General features: G+C 38.8%; 1 protein-coding gene across 1 annotated transcript in view; it reads left to right on the forward strand.

Moving 5' to 3' along the window:
* The window catches only part of LOC114668707 (zinc finger protein 420-like), a 79,547-nt gene that overhangs the window by 3,765 nt on the left and 53,643 nt on the right, over positions 1 to 22,139 (forward strand). The window contains exon 3 of the mRNA XM_051934477.1: positions 14,841 to 16,273. Within this exon, the coding sequence (XP_051790437.1) occupies positions 14,841 to 16,273 (1,433 nt within the window). The remainder of the gene's footprint in view (positions 1 to 14,840; positions 16,274 to 22,139) is intronic.

Below are 22,139 nucleotides of genomic sequence, written 5' to 3' on the forward strand. Positions count from 1 at the left end.
GTAGTCGTGCAGGGCAATTTACAAACAGAGTCCTGCTTCGATGGCGCCGATTACACTCAATCGCAAAGATTTCCACTCTCCCAGAAGCCAACCGGGCACTTGAAGTGTCACAAACAGTGCGAGAAGAGAGGACGCTGCCCAAAACTGCGAAGATCTCGACCCGGCGGAGCAGCCTGACATTCCGCACCTCCCAGCGTCCACTTTGTTCTCACGACCCCTCGACGCTGAAGGCGGTGTCGTCTTCACATTGTTTACAGCTCAGCGCAGTTAAAAAGTAGAAAGACGCAAAGCTGTTTCTTCATCTCTTCTACTATCAAGTACTGCGACGCGGGGCGCACTTCTGTGGGATAGATCGGCATGTTTATGTTGTTTTTAATATCAGTAAAATAACTCTCACACAAATAATAACCATTCGTAAAGACGATAGAAAAATGGCATCCACAAATGAAGTGATTAGTTCCTGTGTTACAGTATGTTCAGTGGTCATACGTAATTTCCATATCGCATGGTCATACGTAATTTCTGTTTCAAATGTGAAAAAAGAATTTTATAGATAACCATAAATACAAGTATGTGTGTGTATATATATATATATATATATATATATATATATATATAATAATAATAATAATAATTCATTACATTTATATAGCGCTTTTCTTAGTATATATATATATATATATAATATATATATTTGTTTAAGATGTGTCCCAGCTGGAAACAACAGTGAGGTTATACTGAAGTTTAGTGAGACTGAGATGCTATAGTAATGGACACACTAAGAAATGTTCTAGAATATTTCTGAGATTCAAGATATAGTATGGTAGGTACAATAAGCAGGGTGTATCATCATGCATAGCAGTTGCTGATGTCTGTTAACTCTTCCTGCTTTAACCTTTGTTTGCATCTGTATGCAACTGTTATGCTTTTTTGCTTAAAGGTGGGGGAATGATTTAAGAAAAATCATACTAAGCAGCCACCTTTTTTACAAGTTGGGTTTAATTGGTGAATGATTACCAAATGTTTTTGTATTTACTTTTTAAGAAACTGTGTGTTTTCATTCTCAGATTATTTCTATATTTTCGTTATAAATTGAGTCTACTGAAACCAACAATGTTTAATTATATATTAAAATACTTTTCAGACTAGAACATATTTGTTTAACAAGTAACAGAACATATTATTGATGAACTGTGCACACAATGACACCCCTTATCCATAAGAACGCTTGGCAGGCTCAGCTACTTAACACGATTCCTTAGAAGGTGTTCACTTCTTAGACTGATAAACATACACCTTCTGTTTTACTTACTTATGCCACTGCCGTACAAAAATGGTGCAAGACAATGCTGTTCCCTGTTCTTTCTTCCCATTTTCAACAACTTGCCAATCAGGTTAAATCTGGGTAAATTCCTAAAAAGGTATGTTCACTTGTTACCCACAATTCACATATAGGTCCATACAGAACATTGCTTCTCTTCTCATTGCATTCTCATACTTCTTAAACCTTCTTTCTTGTATTTTCTTTGACATTTCCCCAACTTTAACTGTACCTCTGATGCTCTCATTCCAGATCTTATGAAGGTTGGCATCTTCACACCTCCATCTTAGAATCCTTATTTCTATAGCAACTAGTTTATTTTCATGCGCCTTTTTAGCTCCCCAGGTTTCTGATCCATACAACAAGGCTGCCCTGTCCACTGTCTTATACTCTTCACTCTTGCCCTGATTCGTTGGTCTCATAGAACTTCTGATGCCTTTTTCCGTTTTTTCCAGGCTGATTGCATTCTGTGGGTTATTTCTGAATCTAGCTCCTCTTCCTGTGTTGTTGTTGTTGATCCCAGATACTTGAACTTGTTCTCTCTTTTTGAGAATTTTTTTATTGGAAGTTAACTTCTGCATCTTGTTCTTGCCCTTTAAATCTTAGATATTCTGTATTTTCCTATTAATCATAAGGCCTCTATCCTCCATTGCTCCTCTCCATTCCCCAGTTTTGTTTTCCCACAGTATTCTTAGAGGTGCCACATTACAATACAATACAATACAATACAATATCTATACAATACAACACAATTTATTTTGTATAGCCCAAAATCACACAAAAAGTGCCACAATAGGCTTTAACAGGCCCTGCCTTTTGATAGCCCCCCAGCCTTGACTCTCTAAGAAGACAAGGAAAAACTCCCAAAAAAAATCCTTGTAGAGGAAAAAAAATGGAAGAAACCTTGGGAAAGGCAGTTCAAAGAGAGACCCCTTTCCAGGTAGGTTGGATGTGCAGTGGGTGTCAAAGAGAAGGGGGTCAATGCAATAAAATACACAGAACAGAACACAAATAATCCTCAATACAATAGAGCAGAATTCAACTGTAGATGATATCGCATAATACAATTTGGATTTGTTTAGAAAGAGACCTCGGCCATCAATCTGCTCACCCAATATACCATTCCACAGCTGAGTAGGTGCTGAACCAGCCAATCCAATGAAAGGACCCCTCTACCCGATGATTCCTGTGATCCTGCATCAAAGATGACTTTACCTTAGGCGGGCAAAACAACTTGGCAGGTGGGCCGTGGCACCAAGTGCCACTTCTGAGTACCAAGAAGAGAAGCAGAATAGGTGAGGGTTAGTAACAAATTAGAACTATCGTGTTACTTATGTTTTAGTGTTAATGACTAACAACAGAGCTGCAGTCTGTACAGTTATTCAGCAGCTCTAGTCAGGATATGCTAAACTGAAGTAGTGGGTCTTCAGCCAGGATTTAAAAGCTGAGACCGAAGGGGCATCTCTTATAGCAGCAAGCAGACCATTCCACAGTTTAGGGGCCCTGTAAATAAAAGCTCGACCTTCCACTGTTATTTTATTCATTCTTGGAATCCTAAGCAGACCGGCATCTTGAGATCTTAATGTGCGCTCTGGTTTGTAAGTCATGATAAGTTCAGACAAGTAAGCCGGACCTTGGCCATTTAATGCTTTATACAGTATGTTAAATGGAGGATTTTGAAATCTGCCCTAAACTTAACCGGGAGCCAGTGTAAGGATTTAAGAACTGGGGTTATGTGTTCATATTTTCTTGTTCTTGTAGTAATACTTTCTTTGGATTCACTGGAGCCTGCATAAAGAACAGTTTGAACATCCAGTGAACACTGCATTGCAGTAGTCAATCCAACTAGAAATAAATGCATGAATTAATTTCTCAGAATCCTGTTTATTTAGAAAGCGCCTTTATTTCCCAACATTTGGAACATTGCAAAGAGCATGCACCACAGGGCCTGATCTATTATTTCCCTAGCAATAACACCCATAACTAGAGTAAAGATATGGGGTAATGATGATCCTTGATGTAAGTCAACCTTAGCTGCAAACCCATGTGTTATTCCTACACTACTTCTGACTTGTATGTAGCCCATCTCATACATATCATTATCTATCCTTCCATACTTCTCTAGTACTCTCTTCTCTCATAAATCTCCACAATTCTTGCCAGGGAACTTTATCATATGCCCTCTCTAAACCTACAAATCATATGTGCAGTAATTTTTGTTTTTTCTCTTTATATTTTTCCACGATAGAGTGTGAGGCAGGAACAATCTCTGGATAGGGCACCAGCTCATCGCAGGGTGAATACAAGCACACACATACACTAGTAGCATCAATTTAGCATCACCAAATCCCCTAACCTGCATGAATTTGGAAGGAAACCAAAGCACACGGAGGAAACCCACCAGGAAAACATACCAAATCCAGGTAGTAGACACCCAGGATGTGACCCCCTTACTGTGAGGTAGTGGTGTTTCCACCACGCCACTGTGTCTCCACATGTTTAATTATTAACAGTATATATTATATCTCTAATATAAAAAAAAAAATCTTGGAAGGAGATGAGATGTGATTTTCTCAGAGAGACACTTTCACATCCCGCGAGACAAGACTTTGTGCGAAGAGATTTAACCACGCCAGGGGCTGGAAATAAAAGACACAGAGTAGATGACAAAGGAGAACATCGTAAAGAATTCAGAAACGTTGGCGTGACACACATGCAGAGCAGGTTAGAGATAATGGAAGTAGGAACATTCAAAAGTCTCAAAAAAAGGATAGTTAAAGATTGCATTAGCGCAAACAAATGGAAATTATTACTCAGTGAAAGAACGGAACAGCGAAAAGAGATTGAATATATTGTTTGGATTTAAACTTTAACTCAGAGACTTGTAGATCGTCTAATTCGTGTTACCATCAGGGAAAAGTAGTGTATCTTCCCAATGAAGAGGCGTATCCGCAAGAATTAAAAGATTGGTTGATTGGTGAAAGTGAAATCCCACGAGAGAAAATTTCAAGCCCCGCGAGACAAGACTTTATGCAAAGATATTGGGAAAAGTCCTACCCACATCTAAAACATTTACAACCACGCACACGGTTCAGTCATTTCTCATTTGTGTGAATGCTATTGTCATACACAGTTTGTGTAGAGAGAAAGAAACGATATTCACTCACGGGCAGTTATATGTTGTGTTGTCACGGTGTAATACCAAACACGGAATCAAAATGTGATATTGACAAAAAGATAAAAGTGAAAAGAGATTGAATACATGGACATACTGTAGGTGATATGACAGAAGTATGTACAGTAGATATTGTTTGGCTTTAAACTTTAAGTTGGAGACTTGTATATTGTCTAATTTATGTTGCCATCAGGGAAAAGTAGTGTTTCTTCCCAGTGAAGAGGCGTATCCATGAGAACTAAAAGATTTGTTGTTTGGTGAAAGTGAAATCCACATACGCAAGTGACAGAGACGCAAAGTTGCTGGTGCGTAGCGCAGGCAGTTGGGCAAAGCCCCCTAGTTTAAATGAATTTACCAATTTATGTATGAAATGTAATATACATACTTTAATGCATTTCATCATAAAAATGATATCAAGTGTAACTGCGCTTACCCAAAATTACCAAAATTCTACAGCTTCAGTATGCTTCATGGGATTCTGGCAAAAGCTTAACACGACGAAATGATTCCACAGACAAAATAAGTTCATTTTAAAAGCTTTAGTAAAAATTCAAAGTAAAACAGTTCACACAAAAATAGAGAAAAAAATGATATAGCAAAAAAAAGAAAAGTTCTTGTTTAATAAAAGTTCTGTTTAAAGCTGATATATCTTATTTCATTCTTTAAGTTTGCTTATACAGCTGAACCATTCCTAAACGTTCAGAAAACTGTATGCTTATCCCATTTTCATACTGTAAGAGGGTCTTTCAGTCCCTGGTAGCAATGAGACCTATTCTAAACAAGAACTGAAACAATTAACACACTTTGTTACAGATATAGCAAGAAAGTTCTATCTCATATTTACTTACAGTGGGTAAAAGACTATACTATATTCTAATATCTTTTTCTGTATAGGAGTCAAACAAACACTAAATGAAGTTAACTTTAAGTATTCAGTTTCTAAGATTGGCTGTTACATGAAGTATACAGTACATCCTGGTATTCCAACAGCACACAGCTCCAAGATAGCTCTTGGAAATCTAAATCGACTTAGAATCCAGTCATCATCATCTGTAAATACACGCTGTCTTCTATGGAATTCTTGAATTGAGTTCCTTTATTGTTATTGTATGTTACAATGAGATTCAATATGCCACTTCTCCATAAACGTATGTTCCTATAAAATAATAATACAATAAAAAACAATGAAAAATACACAGTATGAAAGCATAAGTGTCATATACATGTACATACAGTGCATCCGGAAAGTATTCACAGCACATCACTTTTTCCACATTTTGTTATGTTACAGTCTTATTCCAAAATGGATTAAATTCATTTTTTTCCTCAGAATTCTGCACACAACACCCCATAATGACAACGTGAAAAAAGTTTACTTGAGGTTTTTGCAAATTTATTAAAAATAAAAAAAACTGAGAAATCCCATGTACATAAGTATTCACAGCCTTTGCTCAATACTTTGTCGATGCACCTTTGGCAGCAATTACAGCCTCAAGTCTTTTTGAATATGATGCCACAAGCTTGGCACACCTATCCTTGGACAATTTCGCCCATTCCTCTTTGCAGCACCTCTCAAGCTCCATCAGGTTGGATGGGAAGTGTCGGTGCACAGCCATTTTAAGATCTCTCCAGAGATGTTCAATCGGATTCAAGTCTGGGCTCTGGCTGGGCCACTCAAGGACATTCACAGAGTTGTCCTGAAGCCACTCCTTTGATATCTTGGCTGTGTGCTTAGGGTCGTTGTCCTGCTGAAAGATGAACCGTCGCCCCAGTCTGAGGTCAAGAGCACTCTGGAGCAGGTTTTCATCCAGGATGTCTCTGTACATTGCTGCAGTCATCTTTCCCTTTATCCTGACTTGTCTCCCAGTCCCTGCCACTGAAAAACATCTCCACACCATGATGCTGCCACCACCATGCTTCACTGTAGGGATGGTATTGGCCTGGTGATGAGCGGTGTCTGGTTTCCTCCAAACGTGACGCCTGGCATTCACACCAAAGAGTCCAATCTTTGTCTCATCAGACCAGAGAATTTTCTTTCTCATGGTCTGGGAGTCCTTCAGGTGCCTTTTGGCAAACTCCAGGCGGGCTGCCATGTGCCTTTTTGCTAAGGAGTGGCTTCCGTCTGGCCACTCTACCATACAGGCCTGATTGGTGGATTGCTGCAGAGATGGTTGTCCTTCTGGAAGGTTCTCCTCTCTCCACAGAGGACCTCTGGAGCTCTGACAGAGTGACCATTGGGTTCTTGGTCACCTCCCTGACTAAGGCCCTTCTCCCCCGATCACTCAGTTTAGATGGCCGGCCAGCTCTAGGAAGAGTCCTGGTGGTTTTGATCTTCTTCCACTTATGGATGATGGAGGTCACTGTGCTCATTGGGACCTTCAAAGCAGCAGAGATTTTTCTGTAACCTTCCCCAGATTTGTGCCTTGAGACAATCCTGTCTCGGAGGTCTACAGACAATTCCTTTGACTTCATGCTTGGTTTGTGCTCTGACATGAACTGTCAACTGTGGGACCTTCTATAGACAGGTGTGTGCCTTTCCAAATCATGTCCAGTCAACTGAATTTACTACAGGTGGACTCCAATTAAGCTGCAGAAACATCTCAAGGATAATCAGGGGAAACAAGATGCACCTGAGTTCAATTTAGAGCTTCATAGCAAAGGCTGTGAATACTTATGTACATGTGCTTTCTCAATTTTTTTATTTTTAATAAATTTGCAAAAATCTCAAGTAAACTTTTTTTACGTTGTCATTATGGGGTGTTGTGTGTAGAATTCTGAGGGAAAAAATGAATTTAATCCATTTTGGAATAAGGCTGTAACATAACAAAATGTGGAAAAAGTGATGCACTGTGAATACTTTCCGGATGCACTGTATAGTGCAAGTAGTCCAAAAGGTTCATAAAGTGGTTTAAGTTGTGCAATAGTACAACTGTAGTGCAAGTTTACAGTGAGGTCGTTATAATTCTAAGTACTAACAGTTCTACCAGGAACACTTGATGGACTGATTGAATGCGTTTAGATCTCTTGGGATGAAACTGTTTCTGAGCATCGAGGTCCGTGCAGGAAATGCTCTAAAGTGTTTCCCATTCAAAAAGATTGTGCACATGGCTGAGTGGAATCCATGCAGATGTTGGTGGCTTTTCTGAGGCAGCGTGTGCTATAAATGTCCTCTAGGGCAGAAGTTGTATGCTGATAATCTCCTGCACTCTCAACCCCCTGTAGAGCTTATCAATCAGCTGCTGTGCAGCTGGGACATCACACTCAAATACAATAAACAGGTTAAAGTACTCTGAGTGGTGCACTGAGAGTAACAACACTAAAGCAGCCATGGCAATCAGAATAGTTTGTCCATTCTGTGCACCGTTATATTGTTAGCAGATTGATTATAATCAAGTGCCTTACATTTGTAGACAATATGCAATTAATTTCAGTGTATTTGATAAAGCAAGTGTCATGGATGTGAATAGGAAAAAGAAAAGGAAACAACACAGAAACAGTAGCACTGCTTTGACGCTGGATGTCACCTGTTTGCATAACGGAGCAGAAAAGTGAGTATGCGAGGTGTGATGCTGCTGTGAAAATCTGCGTGCTTTACACCAAGTTTAGTTTATATACATTTCGAAGTGAGGGTGGAAATGGGCATGCATGATATTTTTATACATGATGCCCAAGGTCTTTACACTTGTTGATCTTCTGTGCCTCTTCCCTCAAGATGATGTTGTAATCGTCACATCAATGAAGACACATGACTTGCTCTTCTTGTCATGGAACACAATGTCTGGCCTATTGGTGGTGGTGGGTACAGTCTGTGGGAATAGTCTTGTCCCACATGATAACACAGTCTCCAGTGTCAATGACAGCAACAACAACATTTATTTATATAGCACATTTTCATACAAAAAGTAGCTCAAAGTGCTTTACATAATAAAGAAAAGAAAAATAAAAGACAAAATAAATTAAAATAAGAAAACATTAATTAACATAGAAAAGAGTAAGGTCCGATGGCCAGGGGGGACAGAAAAAACAAAAAACTCCAGAAGGCTGGAGAAAAAAATAAAATCTGCAGGGGTTCCAGGCCACGAGACCACCCAGTCCCCTCTGGGCATTCTACCTAACATAAATGAAATAGTCCTCTTTGTTTTTAGGTTTCTCACGGAAGGACTTGATGATGATGGTCATGCAGACTTCTGGCTTTTAATCCATCACTGTTGGAACATCACGGTGCTTTGAGTAGATGGTGGTTGGAAACCGGAATAGGAAACAGAAGAGAGAGTAGGGATTAGTACAGATTTTAGAGCCACCATGAATAGTTATTATAATGAATTGGATTTGCACAGTATATGGATTAAATTACAGTGAAGTTATGGAAAGGCCATATTAAAGTAATGTGTTTTCAGCAGTTTTTTTAAAGTGCTCCACTGTATTAGCCTGGCGAATTCCTACTGGCAGGCTATTCCAGATTTTAGGTGCATAACAGCAGAAGGCCGCCTCACCACTTCTTTTAAGTTTAGCTCTTGGAATACTAAGGAGACACTCAGTTGAGGATCTGAGGTTACAATTTGGAATATAAGGTGTCAGACATTCTGATATATAAGACGGGGCGAGATTATTTAAGGCTTTATAAACCATAAGCAGAATTTTAAAGTCAATCCTTAATGACACAGGCAACCAGTGTAGTGACATCAAAACTGGAGAAATGTGGTCGGATTTTCTTTTCCTGGTTAGGATTCTAGCAGCTGCATTCTGCACTAGTTGCAAACGATTGATGTCTTTTTTGGGTAGTCCTGAGAGGAGTGTGTTACAGTAATCTAGCCGACTGAAAACAAACGCGTGAACTAATTTCTCCGCATCTTTCAATGATATAAGAGGTCTAACTTTTGCTATGTTTCTTAAGTGAAAAAAATGCTGTCCTAGTGATCTGATTAATATGCGATTTAAAATTCAGATTATAGTCAACAGTTACCCTAAGCTTTTTACCTCCATCTTGACTTTTAATCCTAATATATCCAGTTTATTTCTAATAGCCTCATTGTATCCATTATTGCCAATCACCAAGATTTCAGTTTTCTCTTTATTTAGCTTGAGAAAGTTACTTTTCATCCATTCTGAAATACAAGTCAGTCATTGTGTTAGTGAATCAAGAGAATTGGGGTCATCAGGTGCTATTGATAAATACAGCTGTGTGTCATCAGCATAGCTGTGGTAGCTCACGTTATGCCCTGAGATAATCTGACCTAATGGAAGCATGTAGATTGAGAAGAGCAGCGGACCCAGGATAGAGCCTTGTGGAACACCATATAGGATATCATGTGTCTTTGAGTTGTAATTACCACAACTAACAAAGAATTTTCTCCCTGCCAGGTAGGATTCAAACCAATTTAAGACACTGCCAGAGAGGCCCACCCATTGACTAAGGCGATTTCTAAGAATATTATGATCAATGGTGTCAAATGCGGCACTCTGATTTAAGGGGATGAGAACAGATAAATGGCCTCTGTCTGCATTTACCCGCAAGTCATTTACTACTTTAACGAGTGCAGTTTCTGTGCTGTGATTTGTACTAAAACCTGACTGAAATTTATGAAGAATAGCATGTTTATTGAGGTGCTCATTTAACTGTATAATGACTGCCTTCTCTAGAATTTTACTTAAGAAAGGCAGGTTGGAGATGGGTCTAAAATTTTCAAGAGCAGAGGGGTCAAGATTATTTTTCTTAAGTAGGGGTTTAACTACAGCAGTCTTAAGACAGTCTGGGAAGACCCCCGTATCTAATGACAAATTTACTATGTCAAGAACATTATCAATTAGCACACCCGATACTTCTTTGAAAAAATTTGTTGGTATTGGGTCAAGGACACAGGTGGAGGGTTTCAGTTGAGAAATTATTTTATGTAAATCAGGTAAATCTATCCTAGTGAAAGAATTTAATTTGTTTATAACGGAATACTGAGGTTTAGGAGGATCCTTGGTGTCGGGGAGATATACTATGTTATTTCTAATATCATTAATTTTTTGATTGAAAAATACAGTAATAGCCTCACAGGTTTTACTGGAAGTACTTAGGAGGCATTCCTTTGAGTTACTTGGGTTTAACAAACGATCAATCATCGAGAATAAGACTGTGGGATTACTAGCATTGTTATTTATAATCTTAGAGAAATAGCAGCGCCTCTCAAGACGGACTGTGTTATTGTATTCTGTTATTTTAACTTTTAATATTTCATAGTGGATAGTTAGTTTAGTCTTCCTCCATTTATGCTCAGCTCTACGGCATGTTCTCTCTAAATCAGACACTCTTTGGGTCTTCCATGGTATAACAATGCTAGAAGATTTTTTAACTGTCTTTACAGGAGCAACTAAGTCAACAGCAGCTCTCACTTTAGTATTAAATCTTTCCACCTTACTATTTACATTATCCTCGCTATTATAGTTGGCACGATAAATGGACTGATTGCTTAGAATGTTTGTAAGTTTTAAGGCTGCTGATGAGTCAGAGAAACGTTTTTGACCGTGTCTGGTATATGCTTTTACCATTTGTCCATCATCGGAACACCCAGCTGTTGACTTAATGCCCAGTGCAGGTACATACTGACCTTGTTGTGACAGTCAAGATATTCCTTCAGGGCCAGTACACGGCATCTGGATAATATGTGACTGAAGGTCTCTTCAGCTTCACCACACAGATGACATTTGCTGTTAACTGATGTGCCTATGATATAATTCTGGTGGTACTGGGTGTTCAAGGCCTGATCTTGAGTGGCTGCAATGAGGCTTTTGGTTTCTCCCATAAGACCTGCACTCAAGTCAGGCATGCATCAGGTCCTTCTCAACGTACATCCTAAGTACCATGATGTTCCAACAATGATGGATGGGATTAAAAGCCAGAAGTCTGTATGACCATCAGCATCAAGTGACTCCATGAGAACCCTAACTGCAAAGAGGACTATTTCATTTATGTTAGGTAGAATGCCCAGAGGGGACTGGGCGATCTCATGGCCTGGAACCCCAACAGATTTTATTTTTTTCTCCAGCTTTCTGGAGTTTTCTTTTGTTTTTTCTGTCCACCCTGGCCATCGGACCTACTCCTTTTCTATGTTAACTAATGTTATCTTATTTTAATTTCTTATTTCGTCTTTTATTTTTCTTCATTATGTAAAGCACTTTGAGCTACTTTTTGTATGAAAATGTGCTATATGAATAAATGTTGTTGTTGAAGAACTGGCCATACCATGGCTTCACCTTATTGCACTGCATCCTGCTCCCTATGATCTTTGACTTGAGTAACTGCTTGGTTTTCTTGCTGCTAGCGGCAGTGCCCTTGGGCAACCCATGCCCTTTTTTATCTTGTGATCTCTTTTCACAGTGGGCTCACGCTCATGCAGTGCTTGGTGGTGTTTGAGCAGTGGCCACCCACTGGTCCGCTCAGGATATTTACACAGACTAAAAATCACAACCTACTCCACTGTTTTAAGCTGTAAAAGTCCTCGCCCTCCTTGGCATTATGAGATGTAGAAACCTCTATGTCTGCTTTCGGGTGTAAAAGGCCATGCATCGTGAGTTTCCTGGTCTTTTGGTTTATTTTCTTTAGCTCCAGTGAGGACCACAAGATGATGCCAAAGCAGTATAGGATGACCGGTACAGCCAGACTCTTTATGGCTGAGATCTTATTCCATGAACTGAGCTCTATCTTGCGGACAAGTTGCACTCAATGATAGTATTCCTTGGTGCCCTTGGGCTTCAACAGCTTGTCGTCACTCTCGTCAACTGCCATGTACTTGTACATCTCACCTGGTCATTGGTTCTTGATGGTCTCCTTGTTGTTCGTCACTATGCCAGGAGCTATTATAAGCTTGCCTCTGTGAATAGTCACTTTGGCACAGTTGTCAAGGCCGAACTCCATCCATGTGTCATCACTGAACCACTTGCCCAGGGCCAGTACCTTATGCATTTCGACATCACTTTGTGCGTAGAGCTTCAGGTCATCTATGTACAGCAAACAACTGATTCACTGGCCTGCCTTTATTTCATACCCCACTTGTTCTCGTTTGAAAGTGCCGCTGATAGGTATTATGGCAGTACAAAAGAGCAGGGCAGACAGGGACTTACCTTGTAAAATTCCTCGCTAGATGTGTATCTCGTCCATCTGGATGAAACCACTGCTGCAGGGCAGATTCGTCCTGGTTCACCATGTTCTCATTGCACTCTCCAGGAACCGGGTGATGACCCAACTATCTCTGTAGAGCTTCAAGCTGTATGGCAGACTATCAAACTTCTTCCTGCTCTTGGCATCTCTAATATTGTTGATGAGTAGTTGGCCCTTGCATCCTTGGCTTAGCCCCAGCAAGTGCACTAGCAGAAGGCGGCCGTAGGTTAAGTCCATGCATTTGTCTTGCTGAAAACGGTAGATGACCGATCCCCAGCTTACCCAGTAGATGTGATTTTGCTAGCAACAAGAGGATCGACATGATGTGTTTGAACCTCAAATCAAATCGGAGTTTATCACACCAAAATTACATCAGTAACTCCTCAAGTCAAAGCCACATCCACTATATAACAAAGAAAGCGCTGGGTGAGACAAGCTGAAATACTAGAAGATACTGAGGAGAAGTGTGGGAGGAATGGTGTGCCTAAAAGGTTGACAATGCAGTCTGAAAATCAGCAGCAAAGAATGGCACGTTTATCTGCTGATATTCAGAGGTGATGACAGAGGTTAAATCATGTGACACAAAGCACCTCTTAGCATTATCCAACTCATATCGATGATGTGGACAAGTGTCACTGTGGAGAGATGAGTGTATGTGTATATTGTAATGACTTCCTCTTGGTCACACGGTGTCAGTAGCAGTAAATATCAGTCATGTCAAACAGTTTTCAAATTCATTCTAGAACCTCACAGGTTAGTGATGCTAATATATATTAATTTTTTTTAAAAAATATACCATACAATAACAGAATCAAACATAAATGGTACAAAATACTTCCAACTTGTATAATTTCTTGTCAAGTATTGCACTCATATCCCATATTTATTGTTACTGCACTTAAAATATTTAAACTTTGTGTTACTCAAAAAAGAGAAATTCATCATTGCACTCTTATTTTAGTTATGACCTTACTTAGATTTACAATTCAATTGAAGGATGGCCCTTGGATTGAAATTGTTTCTGAACCTGCTTGTGTGGGCAGGAATAGTTCTATAAGACCTATTAAATGGTGGAAGATCAAATGGATGGTTTATAGGGTGAAATGGATGTCTAATAATGTCAAATGCCCTCTTCAAGCAATGTGATCTATAAATGTCTTCAATTACTGTTGGTTGTTTTCCTGTGAACGTCTGTGCTGTTGTAGTAGCCCGCTCAATAGCTCCCTGTTCAGCTATAGTACAACTGTTGTACCAAGCTGTGGTACAGTAAGTCAATAGGCTTTCTGTAACACACCTGTAGAAGTTGACCAGCGGCTTCTGGAGCCAGTTTACCTAAAAGAGAAACTTCAAAAAATTGTAAGGTGCGACCAAGTAAAGAAGGAGACAAGCTCCTAAAACAATGAAAGAAAGCATTCTGAAGATCCTTCCACACTTATGGACAAAGTTGAGCAGGAAAGGAACAAAGCATTACCTACACCAGATCCATAAGCACACCAACTTTGATTCAGAGAAATTGCAACGTGGGACAAAGCCAGCTAATGTATTGTGGTTTTAGTATCACTGTAACTGAAAGGTAATAACCTTGTGAAGAATAAGTTCTAACTGTTATACATCCATTTCTTCCTAAATCCATTAAGAAAGTACATAGCAGCAACTCACACACACAGAAACTCTGAGGGCTGCAGCAAGCCAGGGTAGACTAGCTGTGAATATAATTAATGCAATGGTATCGCACTACACACTAAAGAACGTCTCTTGCTTGACCACATGAAATGAAAGATCAGAATTCATAAGGCTTGTGCCTTTCTCCATATGAGAGAAAAAAAATCTATCTAAGCCAAGGGATAAAATTCATAAGATAATGATTTGCATGCTGAAACAAAGTAATGGGAGTATAATTAGTTTACAGCTAATACACTATGGTTTTGGTGCCTCAGTATATTACAAGTACATTTGTGTTTGTTTTTTGGAGTCAAACCAATGTGTGATGCAGAAAGCAAAATCTTTCATTAAAAAAAAAAAAAAAAAGTAATGAGATCGGAGAGTTGTTTTGATTTCAGAACGCTATTGTGCAATGAATAGTTGTTTCTTATCTGCTGACATTATCAATGTGTGTTTTTGTGCAGTGAATAGTTGTTTCTTCTCTGCTCACATTATCAATGTGCATTTACTTAAAATTATGCATTTATGTATTTCTGCAGATTTACAAGAGAAGGGCTATATCCATCCTCCATCATTTATTCAAAATTCTCTTCAGTGCAAGCCGCAGCAGACACTACATGTTGAAAATATGAACATATTGAGTTCTGGACCAGCACTTTTAATACCAAACAGTTTACAGTTTAATTCTCCCTGCAATTTGACACTAACAAGGACTAATATAATAATTATTCAACAGAATTTGAAAACTTCAGATTCCTCAACTTTGCCTACTTATACAGAGATGAGAAAAACTGTTAAAGGTGAATCTAAATTCAAAGATAATGAAATGAACTATTTAAGATGGAAATCATTTTGCTGTTCTATATGTCAGAAACAATTCTCTAACAGTAGCCTTCTTAAAAGGCACTTCAGAATTCACACTGGGGAGAAGCCGTATTGCTGTTCTGTATGTGGAAAAAAGTTCACCAACCATGGCAGTTTTCAGACCCATACTAGAATGCATACTGGAGAGAAGCCATATTGGTGTGCTGAATGTGGGAAACGATTTTCTAGCAGGAGCAATCTTCAGACCCACAAAAGAATTCACACTGGAGAGAAACCATTTTGCTGCTCTGAATGTGGAAAAGGATTTTCCAAGAAAAGCAGCCTGCAGTCCCACTCAAGTGTTCACACTGGAATGAAACCATATTGCTGTTCTGACTGTGGAAGAAGATTCACCAGGAATACCAGTCTTCAGAATCACGTTAGAATTCACATTGGAGAGAAGCCCTATTGCTGTTCTGACTGTGGGAAAAGATTCACCAACAATAGCAGTCTTTACATCCACGCTAGAATTCACACTGGAGAGAAGCCACATTGCTGTTTTGAATGTGGGAAACAATTTTCCAAAAAGAGTAGTCTTCAGACCCACACGCGAATTCACACTGGAGAAAAACCATATTGCTGTTCTGAATGTGGTAAACGATTCTATATGAGTAGCCACCTTAATGCCCACACTAGAATTCACACTGGAGAGAAGCCATATTCCTGCTCTGACTGTGGAAAACGATTTGCCACAAACAGCAGTCTTCAGATCCACACAAGAGTTCACACTGGGAAAAAGCCATATTGTTGTCCTGAATGTGGTAAACAATTCTCCAACAATAACACTCTTCATGTGCACACAAGAATTCACTCTGGGGAGAAACCATATTGCTGTTCTGAGTGTGGTAAACGATTCTCCACAAAGAGCATTCTTCGGGTTCATATAAGAATTCACACCGGTGAGAAGCCATATTGCTGTTCTGAATGTGGCAAGCAATTCTCAAGTAACGGCAGTCTTTTGAAACATGTGAGAATTCACACCGGAGAGCGGCCGTACTCCTGTACTGAATGTGGCAGACAATTCTCACAAGTCGGCAATCTTAAGACCCATATAAGAATTCACACAGGAGAAAAAAAAAAAAAAAAAAAACAAGTGCCAAGAAGTACAGTCTGAGGTGAGCCAGATATGAAGTAAAACAACTGAAATTGCACCCGTGGTCCTGGGATTAACCAGTTTTATTAAATAAAAAAAGGTCCATCTGGATGCCCTACCAACTACCATCACTCCAAATGAATTAGAGAAGGAGGCACTATTGGGGACAATGCAAGTACTACGCCGAGCACTGGCAGCAAATCTAAGAGAATAACAATAGTAGCAATGCATACAAATAAAAATACTTTGTGAGATCAAGAGTGAGGTTCACTTCTGTTTTGAAAGTAAGCAAACCAAGCAATTGTTGAGAAATTAACCCAGAGTGAAGCCATTAGACAGGAGTACCTAGCAGAAACGCACAAGGATTCACACCAGTGGGAAGAAGTTAGGGGGTGCATGGAACCCTTGTGACAAAGATAAAAGAATGAAAAGAAATGCTGTACAAACATAAGATCAGCAGGACTAAATAAAAAGGATGTTGAGGCTCATCTTGACGTTCTTCCATTCTCCATAACACCATATAAACTACATAAGGAGGCATTATTAGGAATAATACAGTTATTGCCCTGAAACCTTGCAACTGATTTAAGAGAATAATAGTAGCAGTGGTAAAATTGGGGATGTCACAATGACCCGTAATTCTGTACCTAGTCCAGTGGTTCTCAATCTGTGGGGCGGGCCCCCCTAGGGGGGTGCGAAGAAAACAAGAATCGAAAATATGAAAAATACATCTATTGAAACCAAAACAAATTAACTTACATTCTGATAGTAGAAAAATATAGAGTTAGGTAAATTTCGATAAGTTAAGTAGGTATAATAAAATATGCATCTATGATATATCATTAATTAAAAAAGAACAAATTGGTATTAGTGGGCTCTTTTCAAAAAAATAAAAACTCAGGTCGCACATACTTAAAGGTTGAGAAACGCTGACCTAGTCAATGCCAGAATTGCTAAAAACTTAACAGTTTACAGTAGCTGTAATACCAAGTGAGCAGTCGGTGCTGCACTCATTCATGACTGCACGTAGATGAAGGTACAGCAATATGTGCTTGAAAACTACATATGAAAATAACTCAAAGCAGTGATAATACAGCATGACTTAAAGAAAAAGAGAAGTCCTGTCTGAAAATGCTTTGTGTGTGAGGCAGGAGAATTTCAGCAATTGTGAAAATGTAGTTATTATTTATATTAAAAAAGAAGTCAAAACACACAAACATAGGCTTTTGTATTGCCAGTTTTATCCCAAATAGAAATAGACTCATGCACAATAATGTGGCTGTTCAACTCATGTGATTTGTTGTGACACAAATTTGTAAAAGTAGATGAAATAATGAGGTGAAAAACTTTTTTATTACAGTGTCCAACACAGTTGTGATAAAGAAAACAGAGGGCTTAGCATTCACTCTGTATGACCCTGACTTCTGTTTATTATATTCATCTCAATTGACTTAATCAGTTTTGTTCTGGCAGTTACTTTACATGCCATTGCTGATATTGAAGTTTTGCATGTGTTTCTTTAGTGCCATTAGAACAGCAGAAGATTCCTAGGCTATGGAGACAGACCACAGTATTTCCAGTAGTTAAAAATAAAAATCACAAAATCTTTTTTTTTTTTTTTTAATTTTATTGATTTTATTGTAATCATTTCATACAAATAGATCAATTTTTACAAAAAATAGGATTGAAAACAAATCAACCCCCACCCCTGAGAAAGAGAGCATCACCAATGGAGTAAAACTTAAAGCTAGTAAAAATAAATAAATTGATGAGTTTAATAGGCAGATAAAGATAAATGGAGAAGAAAAAGAAATGGGAAGAGAATCTGCTTCCTCAGTGCTTTAAGAGCTTATTCTAAAATATTATTGATCAGATCCTGCCAGGTTTTGAAAAAGTTCTAACTGAGAATTTGATATTTTCCAATTTCAAATAATATAAAACATCAGTTACCCACTGACTTAAAAGAGGAGAGTTAGGATTCTTCCAGTTGAGCAAAATACGTCTGCGTGCCAATAGTGTAGTGAAGGCAATCACAGTTTGTGTGTCCTTCTCCACTTTAAGCCCCTCTTTGAGCCCACCAAACACAACTGTTAGTGGAATAGGGGGGATTGTGACATCAAGGCTGTCTGAACGGCACTTAAAAAATTTTGTCCAGAATGATGTTAATTTGGTGCAGGCCCAGAACATGTGGCCCAGTGAGGCAGGAGCTTGATTGCAGCGTTCGCAGGTTGGATCTCACCCTGGAAACATTTTGGACAGTTTTAAGCGAGACAGATGAGCTTGATATATAATTTTGAGTTGAATAATTGTATGCTTTGTGCATATGGAGCTCGAATGGATTCTCTTCATTGCTCCCTTCCACTCCCTTTCTGATATATTGATTAAGAGATCCTTTTCCCATTGTCCTCTTGGATCTTTGAAAGGGAGGGACTGTAAAATAATTTTATATATTGCAGAAATGCTGTCTGAGTCCTCAAAACTAAGCAATATTTTTTCCAGTATAGAGGAAGGTGGGAGATGAGGAAAATCAGGCAGGTTCTGTTTAACAAAGTTTCTAATTTGAAGATAGTGAAAGAAATGTGTTGCTGGAAAGTTAAATTTGGAATGTAATTGTTCATAGGATGCAAAGATGTTGTCTATGTAAAGATGTCTAAGTAATTTAGTCCCAAATGTTTTCCAGACATTAAAAACTGCATATGTTTGCAAGGGTTGAAAAAGGTGGTTCTCATGCAGAGGTGCCACAGATAAAAGATTCTCCATCTTAAAATGTTTCCTACATTGGTTCCATATTCTGAGTTAAGGAAGCACAATTGGGTTATTAGTATATTGCCGATAACTTGCATTTGCTGGGGCACAAAGCAGGGAATATAAAGAAGTACTGCAGGATTTTATTTCTATTGCGCACCAAGCCTGCATATCACAAAATCTTAAATGGCCTCCAACCAATGGCTATGACATCACTGGTTATATAGAATTATTGGAAAAACTCTCAGAGAAGTCTCTGGCTTCTTTTTATTAATTTCAGTGTGCCTACCCATCTAATAGAGGGACAGAGTGCTGTCTTAAAACCAGACCACCCTGGCCCACTACCGACAGCTCAGCCTAAAAACTGGATCAAATAATAAAATATTAAAATTGTCTTGTGATGATGTGGCTGTTAATTTGGGGAACTCTGGAAATTAGTCATTTTATCTGAACATGAGGGCTATAATGGCAGTTATGCCACCATTTTCAGTACGGCACAAGAAGAACTGATGTTTTTCCTCCAACAAGTTCAGATTCTGGAAGCTAATCTCTTGAACTGATACATTATGTTATCCATCCATTATCCAACCTGCTATATCCTAACACGGGGTCACGGGGAAATTGTGTTGTAATAAACTAAATATTTCCTTAACAATAATGTGTTTAAATCATACTAAATATGAAACACGGGGAAAATAAAAATAAGGAAACATTGCTTATGTCAGTCAGGTCATGTTGGGGAGCACACACTGGTACAGCGTGTTGACACAAGAAATATACATTTTAATTATGTGGTAGGGAAATACAAAGAAATCATTTAGTTTAAAAAGGGAAAGAATTATACCATCTTACAAGGGAAACTTCAGGGTGAGACAAAAATAATCAAGAAATGGGGGCATAAAGTACTTCTTAATATAAACACAGTGAGATTTGTTATTGGGGATGTTCTTGAAGAATCTGTGTCATTGCTGCTATACGATTGTAAGAATATTATTTTTCTTTTTTTTTTTTTTTTTTGCATTTAATCTTTTTAATTTTGTATTTTATTCTTGTGCTTTATTAAATATGTGAAACAGTTTTAATATTAATTTGGTCTAGAGTCTTATATGTTTCTGGTCTCATAGGTTTATGTCACCTTATGGGTTTCATTGAAGGCCTAAGCAGGGTTAGGGATGTTAAATCAAGGCCTGTAAACCTAATAAAGTCTCAACACCAGGTGCCAGGTCCAGAGATCTGGAACTGCTGGGTGACCCTTAAAGTGTCCTAATGTCACCATTGCCTCCACATCTCTCACCCCTTAGCCTGGAAAAGAGAGCGATTAACCTGGGTATCCCTCCAGGTCCAGCTCTAAACAGGACGCCATTGTCACGTTGCTTTGTTGGATATATAACCACATGGAGGGCGTCAAGACTCGTGAGAGGGTCCTGTTTGTAGACTGCTCTTCAGCTTTAGACACCATCACGCTCCACCTTCTTACAGAGAGACTTGCATCAATCTTTTATAAATCTGGTACTGAGTCTGGCTTTACCTGTCATATGTTAGCCGGGTTTGAAAATATGTTAAGTCGACAGCAGAAACAGAATAAATCTATTTGTAAAATGAGCAGTAAATAAGAAGGACTTAATAATTAAATCTGACAGACCGGTTTGAGAAGTCACTATTACAGAAAGCAGAGGCAGGACTCACCCTCCACATTCTCGGTTCCAGTCGTCATCATGTCACAGATTCAACGATTTCAAGGATCAAGGGCAGCTGGTTTAAATATTCCTTCATCCCAAATGCTCTTCGTCTTCTAAATAAGTTCAACTTTTAATAAATAACTTTAGGCCCAAATCATGGGCAAGTAGTATTTGCATCAGTCATTCGTCAGGTTTTAAATATTATGAGTAATATGTGTGATCTAATGCTACAGTATATACTTGTACAAAGTGCAGGCTGAATTGTTTTGTTATGTTGTGGTCTTTCTGTCAAACCAAATTTCCCCCTTGGGACAATAAAACTGACTTGAATTGATGGGTTCTGGGGGTTGTGGATTGGGGCTCCTTGACTTTCCCAGTATCACCTTGGATCAATGACTGATGTTTCACACCCTTCTGCTGTTTTCATTTGCTGTGCTTGCTAATTTTTATCAATAAGGGACTCTGTTTCTCACAATCTTTGGCTCTCTTATCATTTTATTGGTCAGAGAAGCTGTGTTGGATAGTAAATGAGGACGCTGATTCGCCCCCTTTCTGTTACTATTTTAATTTGTATTCAGTTTATATTGCATTTTAGGGTATCTGTGGTTGTTGATGGGGTGTTTGCTATGTATGGGGGGGGGGGGGGGGGGGGGGGGGGGATTGCTGCTGTAGGTACTGTGGCTCTGTTGGTTTTATCCCGAGTCTGGTAAATCTTTCTGTAAATACAAAGATATTTAGAGTTTGACAACTAATTTTTTTTTCCTATTTTGTTTCTTCACTTATTCTTTACTTATCCTGATCATGCCTAATCTTAGCATTATTTTTTGGAATGTCAGGGCCTTGAATCCTGTCCCCCATCTCATGATTGTGCTGGGCCTCCTTCACCAATTGTGCTACTACAGCAGCCTGTGATAATATTGTTATTAGACTGTTTGGTACATTCCTACCCCCACCCCCTATTTAATTAATACATATTGGTATGTCCCTAGCTCCCTTTTTTGCTACTGCCTCTGCTTTAGTCTTTGCTTTACCTTCCGCCATATTGTATTTTAGGTTAAGGAAATTATCGTACTTTTACCTTTGAGTTGTCAATGGTTTTCATGTCCTAATACTTGCATGACTTCTTGCCAGAAATCTATATTAAAGTATACGGATTCTCAGCCTTGACTTTCTTGGTGAGTAAAGCTATCTGTCCATGTTTACTACAACCAGTGGGGTGACGCACACTCCGTACAGACTGGGTCTTGGGAGAGAAGCATATACGGCATTCGGGGACAGAATACCAATACTATATAGAAATAATCCTAATTCAGCAATTGTACTTACTGTTGTACCACTGATGTTCATATTGTGGCTTCATCTTTAGCTCCCTCCATAAAAATGTGGTGTGTTTTTCTACCGTAGGAAGATCTTGCAGGGAAATATCACCCAAATGGTTAATGATAATATTAGCTGGC

This window comes from Erpetoichthys calabaricus, chromosome 1, assembly GCF_900747795.2.
Source record: "Erpetoichthys calabaricus chromosome 1, fErpCal1.3, whole genome shotgun sequence".
NCBI classification, from domain to species: Eukaryota; Metazoa; Chordata; class Cladistia; order Polypteriformes; family Polypteridae; genus Erpetoichthys; species Erpetoichthys calabaricus.